At 48.2% G+C, this 10000-nt stretch overlaps 1 protein-coding gene across 1 annotated transcript in view; it reads left to right on the top strand.

Moving 5' to 3' along the window:
* Positions 1-10000, top strand: part of cep89 (centrosomal protein 89) — a gene marked incomplete at both ends in the record, with an annotated part of 33258 nt that overhangs the window by 17949 nt on the left and 5309 nt on the right. Inside the window, 4 exons of the mRNA XM_083690823.1 lie at positions 2047-2150; positions 4287-4402; positions 5338-5518; positions 8324-8491. Coding sequence (XP_083546949.1) covers positions 2047-2150; positions 4287-4402; positions 5338-5518; positions 8324-8491 — 569 coding nt within the window. The remainder of the gene's footprint in view (positions 1-2046; positions 2151-4286; positions 4403-5337; positions 5519-8323; positions 8492-10000) is intronic.

Consider the following 10000-nt stretch of genomic DNA (forward strand, 5'->3'; position numbering starts at 1 on the left):
CACATACACACACATACACACACACACACACACATACACACACGACTTCAGTGTTCTTTAGTGGCCTTCCCAGCCACCGGATCTGAATCCACTGGAACACCTTTGGGATGTGGTAGAACGGGAGAAAGTGCACCTGAAAAATCTGCAGGAATTGCGTGATGCAATCATGTCATCATGGACCAGAATCTCAAAGGAATCTCATACATCTTGTGGAATCAATGCCACGAAGAGGCTGTTTTGAGAGCAAAGGGAGGCCCTACCCAGTATTAGTACAGTGTTCCTAATAAAGAGCAAAGGGAGGCCCTACCCAGTATTAGTACAGTGTTCCTAATAAAGAGCAAAGGGAGGCCCTGCCCAGTATTAGTACAGTGTTCCTAATAAAGGGAGGCCCTACCCAGTATTAGTACAGTGTTCCTAATAAAGGGAGGCCCTACCCAGTATTAGTACAGTGTTCCTAATAAAGAGCAAAGGGAGGCCCTACCCAGTATTAGTATAGTGTTCCTAATAAAGGGAGGCCCTACCCAGTATTAGTACAGTGTTCCTAATAAAGAGCAAAGGGAGGCCCTGCCCAGTATTAGTACAGTGTTCCTAATAAAGAACAAAGGGAGGCCCTACCCAGTATTAGTACAGTGTTCCTAATAAAGAGCAAAGGGAGGCCCTACCCAGTATTAGTACAGTGTTCCTAATAAAGAGCAAAGGGAGGCCCTACCCAGTATTAGTACAGTGTTCCTAATAAAGTGCCCAGTGAGGGTATTTATCATGCAGCAGAGTAAGCCGTCCAAATCATCCACTCAGATATCCCAACCCCCAGAGCGCTACAGGCCGTGACATGAGGGGCCAGCAGTGTGGGCAGAGAATCAACCGTCCTTGAATAAGAATGCTTTGCCTTTGCTGCACTGTGTACATCAGCTACCCCTGCCTTCTCCCCACTCCACTCTGCAGTGCCTCTCTCAGAGTACAGAGATAGGCTTCTAATCCCAGCCTAGGGAAGCGAAAGGCTTTATCGCTCTCCCCACAACCACCACCACCTCCACCACCACCACCACCACCACCTCCACCACCACCACCACCAACACACAAACACAAACACTGACTCTGCCAAGACTTCTGTCCCTCTTCATTCTCTCATGAAAGAGGTAGGAGGGTGCTTGAAATGCCAGACAGCTGTGAAGTAGCCTGCTTCGCTGGATCTCTGCCTCCTCAGCTGAACTCTGTCTGAAGAAGTTTGTGCTCGAAGTTGCTTCTTAAGAGGCAGATTGTCCTGAAATGATGGATTGCCTGGATACAGCGCAGGTGCGTCAGAAATCTCACTCTCACTCTCAATTCTAACTCCAACTCTAACTCAGGTACGGTTTGCATTGCTTGGACATTCAACGTGCATAACATGCGTATGAATTTGAGTTTAGTTCAAACATCAAAGTGAATCAGATAAAGCATTCAATCTTCAATATTTCAATATCCATTTATGAAAGTAGAGCCATGTCCGTGTGTCCTTTAGGGAAGATAGACGTGACCAGGTGGATTAGTATTGTTTTGCTCTCCTGATGCCGTGGCGTGAAATTAATTGCTCACACACTGAAGTGGTGGCGCTGAGGTGAGGACTGCCCGTGAGTAGTTCACTTGTCAGGCTGAGGTGAGGACTGCCCGTGAGTAGTTCACTTGTCAGGCTGAGGTGAGGACTGGCCGTGAGTAGTTCACTTGTCAGGCTGAGGTGAGGACTGCCCGTGAGTAGTTCACTTGTCAGGCTGAGGTGTTCTCTGTCACTGTGACTGAGACGGGGTTGGAATCCAGCACGCAAGTACAGTCGGCCAGTGGAGATTAATTCTGCGCCTGAATGTTCTGTTTTGTTGTTGTTTAGCCGTGTAGGAAAAAGAAAATGCGCCCTTTGTCCGACTCAAAGGTTGATCACTGACTTTTCAGAAAAATGCATATTGACACCACTTTAGGTAACATGAAATAAGAATAAAAGGATTGTAAGTCGTATCACAGCGTATTGCGAGGAGTGATATTCAGTTGAAATGTCGTGATATGGGTTTTGTTTTGCAGGAGGAGCTGAAGAGGTTCCGGGGCCATGTGGAGGAGGTGGTCCAGGAGAACCAGGAGCTTCATGAAGAGCTAGGGAGGACCGGGGGAATCAGCCGCAAAGAGTGGTGTGTGTTCTCTGTGGGTGTGTGTGTGTGTGTGTGTGTGTGTGGGGGTGTCTGTGTGTGTGTGTCTGTGTGTGTCTGTGTGTGTGCCTGTGTGTGCGTGCGCACATGCACATGCACGTGCACATGCGTGCATGTCTCTGGGTTTCCCTAAACCCACATAATTCAGACATAACTCAGTCGAGCCCATTCAAAGGATATCAGGTATACAATTGATGCAATTATTTTCGAATCCAATCATCATCTCTTTCTTTTTATGTTTGGGTGAAAATCATATATATCTTTTTCTGCTGTTATCTACCTTTATCTCAGGGAGTCTGTCTAACACTGACAGCAGTCCTATCGATTATCCTCCCGTAGCCTCAGTGGAACAATGAGAGCTTTCCACCCACACTGAAGGACACCCAGAAACAGCCTTTTCTTCATAGTGGATTGCTTTAATGGATGTGCAGGCACATCACAATGTAATCATCTGATAATGTCGTCACGAGGCAACAGATGAAAGCTGCAGAAAAGACCGGAAATATGCGTATTCCCCCCCCCCCCCTTTTTTTTTTTCATCATCAGAATCAGTATTAGCCTCTTTGTTCCTCTGTTTTTTCTTTTGTTCTTTCTCCCTCTCTCTCTCTCTCTCTCTCTCTCTCTCTCTCTCTCTCTATCTGTCTCTCTCTCTCTGTGTTTCTCCCCCCCCTCTCTCTCTCTCTCTCCCTCTCTTTCTCTCTCTCTCTCCCTCCCTCTCTCTCTCTCCCCTGTGTGTCTCCCCCCCCCCTCAGAGCAGTGAGTCGTCGTTATGGTTTGTCATTGTTATAATGAAATGCTGTTGTTCTCTCCGCTCCTCGTGTTCCTTATTGGGTGCAGTACAGCGCCTCTCACATTAACACACTGGAGCTGATCCCTGGCCACGCGGATTAATCCTGACTTACTGCTAAGTAGCCAGGCTAACAGCCATGTTACCACCCTTGTGTCGACAGTAAAACAAGGGCCTGACACGGTACAGAGAGCATGCTGAATGGGGGCACGTCGCAACGCAAATGCTATGAACCAGGACTAAAATGGAAGAATATTTATTTTCCAATCAAATGATCGACACAAAGGGAACAAGGGGACTGTGAACGGTGCCAAAGAAAGTAACTTACTAGAAGAAAGTCCTGACTCCCTAACCACACAAGGTTTACTATAAACACATGGGGGGGGGGGGGGGGGCACCCGTTCCTACCCTAATGTTGGTAGCTGTTTCTTGTTATGGTTTAAAACTATACATGGCCATGAAAACAGCTTCTCTGGGACTGTGTTAGCAGTAGTGTAAGCATTAGAATGGAGAAGTCAACAGTGTTAGCATGCAGACGTCACCCTAACCCTAACCCTAACCCTAACCCTAACCCTAATGATTTTCAACTGGTCAAGGACACCTGTACTGTACAGGAACTACTGTCGCGGTTTATCGGTCGGTTCCCGTAAAAGGAAGCTCCTAATCCATACTACAGTAGTGTCGGGGACAGTATTATTGTTATTGCGTGCGTGCGTGCAGACGTGTGGGTGTGGGTGTGCGTGTGTGTGTGCGTGTGTGTGTGCGTGTGTGTGGGTGTGTGCGCGTGCATGAGACTGGGTACGTTGAGATATAGATTGGCCACAGGGAGCAGGCAGCAGCCAAACTGTTCAGCTCTCCCAGTCTCCCCGATGACCGTCTCGTATGGCTTTAAAGACTCTGTCTCCCCTCTCTCTTGATTAGAGACAGTCTGATGGTGATCTCAACCTCTACTGATGTTCACACTGTGAGCTGGTCTTATCAGCTCTCTGCAGATTTGATTTCATTCTGGTAGGGGAGGGGAGGGGAGAGGAGGGGAGAGGAGGGGAGGGGAGGGGAGGGGTGAATCTGGTAGAGGGGAGAGGAGAGGAGGGGAGGCTCTGGTAGGGGAGGGGAGAGGAGGGAAAGGGAGGGGAGGGGAGGCTCTGGGAGAGGAGCTGAGAGGAGGGGAGAAGCTCTTGTAGGGGAGGGGAGGGGAGATTTTGGTCGGGGAGGGGGTGCACCATGTACAATGTTGTATGTTTGACATTCTCTGTTTTCTCTCTCTTCCCCCGTCCTTCTCTCCTGCTCTCCTGCTCTCCCCCCCCACCCCCTCCCCCCCCTCCTCTCCCTAGGAGGCAGCTGCAGGATCAGGCCCGCCTGGTGCTGCAGGAGAACCAGGTGCTGATAGAACAGCTGGAGGTGCAGCACGCCAAGGCCAGGGACAGCCACGGCCGACACCACACTGAGGGTAGGGAGCAGAGTCACCCTGTCCCTGTCCCTGTCTCTGTCCCTGTCCCTGTCCCTGTCCCTGTCCCTGTCCCTGTCCCTGTCCCTGTCTCTGTCTCTCTCTCTCTGGGTAGGGAGCAGAGTCACCCTGTCCCTGTCCCTGTCCCTGTCCCTGTCTCTCTGGGTAGGGAGCAGAGTCACCATCACCATGTCCCTGTCCCTGTCCCTGTCCCTGTTTCTCTCTCTGGACTACAGAGTAGAGAGTGGCTCCCTCTCTTCTCCAGACCTGAGTTGAAAGATATCTCATATAATATCAAATACTTTGACCGTTTCCTTGAGGCTGCCTAGAGTGCCAGATGGGTGGGGTTTGCACTGTTGGTACCGTTCCATAGGTTCCATTGTGCCAGGAAAAACTCAGCCAAGCACAGCCAAGAATTTGAAATGAATACTACCGTGTTTGAACCCAAGTCTGCTCTTCTATCTCTCCTTAGGATCACTGCTGTAAAACAAAATGTCCACTTTTGAAGCTTAGCAAAGCCTTCATAAACCATTTACTAGGACTATAGATTGGTCACAAATAATTTATAAGCAATAGCAAAAAGTGCTAATTCGTTCAAAGTAAAACCCAGACACTTTGTACGAGGAAGGGGAAAACATCCTGATAAACAAGGCATTAAAGTGTCTGGACTTACTGCTAGTGTGAACAGCTGTCAGGCTTATTAATGAGCTTAATAAAGGCTTTAGTTATCTGGCAACTGGCTGCTCTGCATGTTGAATGTGTTTTAATCAAAAACAACTCTTTTTCTCACTCACTTTGCACCATTTAACCGATTCCAGTGGCATTCAAAGAAAATGTACTTCAAACCTTTCCTCTCCCTTTCCGTCTCTCTCCCCCTGCTCCTCCCTCCTCTCCCTTTCCGTCTCTCTCCCCCTGCTCCTCCCTCCTCTACCTGCCAGTCACCAAGGTGTCCAAGCAGCTGATGCTGCTGGAGGGGAAGAAGCAGGAGCTGGAGGCGGAGCTGGAGGGGACGCGCGGGGAGCTCCAGGCGCTGCAGGCCCAAAACCTGCAGGCTCGCTCCAGCCTGGAGAACGCTGTCAGCTGGGACGAACACTGTGCCATCGCCACTAAGCTGAAACGGTAGCTAGCCACAGCACACCCAGCACACCCTCAGTGACACCGTCTCGGTGGCCTAACAGGGCTTCCTCTCTTCTGTTCCCTCGCCTGATTAAGAACTAATGAGGGAGACTGGAGAGGTTAAAGCAAGGCCACTGCTGTCGTCCTCGCTGTGGTTTTAGATCGGCGCAGAGGAAGGAGAGGGGAAGGGAGGGAGGGGGAAGCCATTTTAGACTATTGCGATCAGTGGAGGCTGGTGGAGGCTGGTGTAGGTCAGTGGAGGCTGGTGTAGGTCAGTGGAGGCCGGTAGAGGTCAGTGGAGCTCAGTGGAGGCTGGTGGAGGTCAGTGGAGGCTGGTGTAGGTCAGTGGAGGCTGGTGTAGGTCAGTGGAGGCTGGTGTAGGTCAGTGGAGGCTGGTGTAGGTCAGTGGAGGCCGGTAGAGGTCAGTGGAGGCGGGTGTAGGTCAGTGGAGGCCGGTAGAGGTCAGTAGAGGCTGGTGGAGGCCAGAGGAGGCTGAGGCGGAGGTAGAAATCAGAATGTGTTTGATACCATTCCGTATTCCATTCCATGTTTTACAATTGGCCGGTCTTCTACCTCCAGCAGCCTCCCCTGGCTGAGACGCACCTGCAGCCTGTGTGGCAGTCTGTCTCACATTTGCCATGACAACAACGCCCAGGCAGCATAGACCAGGGACACAGTCTCCTATGATTCTCCCTCTGCTGTTAAAAGCAATTTGTTTTAATAGCTGCTGTTCCCTCTGCTCAGGCAACGGCACTCTCTTTCACGGTCAAATGCTACGTAATGTTTCTGCGGACCATCATGGTACACGTTTCATCGTGTCGGACGGTGGCTGCAGTGCAGGAGTGGAACAGTTGTCGACTGAATCACCTTCAACTTCATGAGGGCCATCGTTAGTGATCTAGCTGCTGTGGAGACTGTCTGTGTTGTCATAACCTTCACATTTCACATTTATGGCATTTATTTGTCACAGACATGATGCATATGACATTTACGTTACGTTTATGGCATTTAGCAGACGCCTTTATCCAAAGTGACTTACAACAAATACATATACACAAGTAAGTGAATCATCTATCCATCAGTCATCATAAGATGAAGTTATCAATGCTCGGACCAGGGGCCATAGGCAGTCACAATGCTAGAACATGCTTTTTTAAATTATTATTATTAACAGGAGAGAAACTTGTACAGGGGGGTAGTGGGTGTGAAGAGGTCTTTAGGAGGGACCGTTAAGATGTAGCCTGAAGAGATGGGTCTTCAATCTACGGCGGAAGATTGAAGATTGAATAACCTCGACTATATCAGCGATGAAGATTGAATAACCTCGACTATATCAGCGAAGGCTCTCTCATCAGTTATCGTGGGGAAGCAGGTTGGTTATCGTGGGGAAGCAGGCTGGTTATCGTGGGGAAGCAGGCTGGTTATCGTGGGGAAGCAGGCTGGTTATCGTGGGGAAGCAGGTTGGTTATCGTGGGGGAAGCATAGCGGTTCGTAAATACAGACATCGAATGTTGGCTGGCGAGTAAATAATCACTTTGAGGGACGCGTCTGAGTCCATGCCCCAGTTTATGAGGAAAACATTTATTAAATACTGTGAATGTCTCACAACGTAGGGGCTAGGGGACAAGTCATATTTTTTGATGTGATTCTAACCACTAAGGGCGTTTTAAGAATGTTCTGTAATTCTTTCATCTTCCGGAAACTAGGACATTAATATCTCATGTGATCTGTCTCACTTGTAGACACTGCTTTGATCGCCACAGAAGCAGGATGACATAAAAGGCATGAAAAACTGAAATGATTAATTGAAATAATTTTGACAGAAAATATGATACATACAATATGGCTCGTAATTACACAGTTATTGTAACCGCCGGCAACCAGGCCGCTGTCGGGGCAGTTCATTCATGAATTGTTCAGCTCCGTAGTCGAACCAATTAATTTAGCGAAATGGGAAAAGAAGTTATCACTTAAGTGATATTCTCTAATAGCCACAATTTATAAAAGCAACGTTTGATGAAAGAAAGAACTTTTCAAATGAAGGGGATGTTCTAAAACGTGGAGAGACAGGGATTATTTCCCGGCCCGTTTCCCAAGCGATGGTGGCATGTTTGAAGACTTCCTCTGAGGGCGGATTGAAGTCTGGGTTTTTCGGGGCAGTAAGTGCCTGCAGGCAAGGTCTCTGTGTATTACACACCCCGTGTATTATTCATCTGAGGGGAAACTGACTGAAACGGAGACCTTGTGATATCGCAGCTGGATAATGGACCTCCTCTCCCAAAACTTCCAGACATTAAAGTTCAGGTGGTGTGAGAGAGGGAGGGCATTAAAATGTCAACACACGGTACGCAACAGGAGAGTTCTTTTCATTGATGGCTGGGTTTTGGTGTCTGACAGGTTAGGGGAGAATGAGTTGTTTTTGTCATGGGCTGCTGGCTGCAGGAGGGAGGACCGAGCTGCTGCTGGTGTGAGATTGACCCCAGCATGACCTTTGTTCATGAGCTTGAAGGGAATACTAATTGGCTTAAAGACAGCCTAAAGTGCAGGACAGTGTCAGATACACACTATGACAGTAGTGTTACTTTCCGTGTGTGTCTAACATTGAATTACCACAATAGCCACCACCCATAGTGATTATTCCCCTACACTCAGTGAAGCTATTATTGGGGTGACAGGCCAAACTTGTGTCAATCCTTGTTGCACACCCAACTTAACCACCAACATGGTGTGTGTGTGTGTGTGTGTGTGCGTGTGCGTGTGCGTGTGCGTGTGCGTGCGTGCGTGTGTGTTTGTTTGTTTGTTTGTCAGCCAACTGCAGCAGGAGGAAGGGAGGAAGAAGAGCCAGGTGGAGGAGCTGCTGGGCCGCGTGTCGTCTCTGCAGGGGGAGAAGAAGGGTCTGGTCCTGGAGAAGACCAGCCTCACCGCTGACGTCAGGAGCATGGAGGCCGAGCTGGAGGTGTCTCGACACTCCAACAGGTAGGCCTACACCTCCCACTGGTTAATGACCCTCGCTAGTAAAGATGGCATTTATTTCTGTTGATATTTCTGTATTTTACACCTTACACCTTAAGCCAGTTTTAATATTGTATCTATGATTTATAAATAATGGACAGACAGGTTTGGTTAAATTATCATTAAAGGGATAGTTCACCTCAATTACAAAATCACATATTTGGTTCATTACCCTGAAATGAGTCTGTAGACAAGGTCGGACTTCAATCCACACTTCGGTTCTGTTTATCTGGGGACTGTAGCTAACAGCTAATTGTTAGCATTTTTAATTAAAAACCATGGAAATCAATAGACCTTAATTACCATATTTGAAATGTCATGCCAAAATCATCTCAAAGTCATTTAAATAAAGTAATTGAGTATTTGAGATTGGCTCGCCATTTCAAATATTAGAACTGGCTTCAGGTGTTTTCATTTAGATCGACAAAAAAATACAGAAATATCAACACAAATAAATGTTTCCAAGCAGAAGGGGGGACATCCCGACCTCCCCCGGCGGCAAATAGCACCCTGCGTATTTCTCTGGTTTTTAGTCCTGGGTCTGCAATGCCACTTCAAATGTGGCTTTTTTTAGAAACGAATTTCACACAATTCTACGTGATTTGACATGACTGGAAAGAAAACATTTTCAGAATCTTTGTTTTGTATGGATGTTTTTGAATGTGGGCGAATCATTCTTGTGGGCAACAATGCAGCTTCTATTGTCCACATGTTAGCTGTCTGGCTGTGACCGCCTGCTAGTGACTACCTTTGACAGTCCAGTTTGCATGCAGCGGCACACAGGCAAAGGGAAGCGAGGGGGAAGATGCGACAGACAGTGAAACCATGTCGGCCTGAACAGTGAGACAACCTATCAACTCAGACAACGTTGAGACGGTGTAGCTCTTCAACGAGGAGGCTGGAGCTGCTCTTTCCCACGCCAGTTGGAATTCAGAAGACAGAGAAATCACCGGCCTGTCAACGCTGTAATTGGGCTTAGGCCTACGTTACAAAAACAATGAATTTGCTGTGTTTGAGGCATGAGGATCTGTTCTGGGAGTGAACGTACAAACTCGTATCAGAGGTGGTGTCCTCACCACTTAGTAGCGTCGCTCACAAATGCGCACGCCACGTAATCGCAAGGTTCCTGGTTCGATTCCGACCCTCGACCTGTCTTGCCTGTCATCCCTCCTCTCTCTCACCCATCCTTCCTGTCAATCTCTACTGTCTCTTTCCCAATAAAGCAGAAATGCCCGAAAAACATATTTAAAAAATAAAACGAAGTGGTGTCCTCACCGGGGCTAAAACATTCTGATCAGAGGTTCTTTTAAGAAAAGCAGAAGGGGGGAAATCCCAACCTACCCCAGCGGCAAATAGCCCCCTGTGTATTTCCCCCTTTTTTAGTCCTGGGTCTGCAGTGCCACCTCCAGTGACCTCCATAAGTATTGGAAAGAGGAACCATTTTGTCTTCTTTTCAGCTCTGTACTCCAACAG

The sequence above is a fragment of the Argentina silus genome (genome assembly GCF_951799395.1).
Source record: "Argentina silus genome assembly, chromosome: 19".
Classification (NCBI taxonomy): Eukaryota; Metazoa; Chordata; class Actinopteri; order Argentiniformes; family Argentinidae; genus Argentina; species Argentina silus.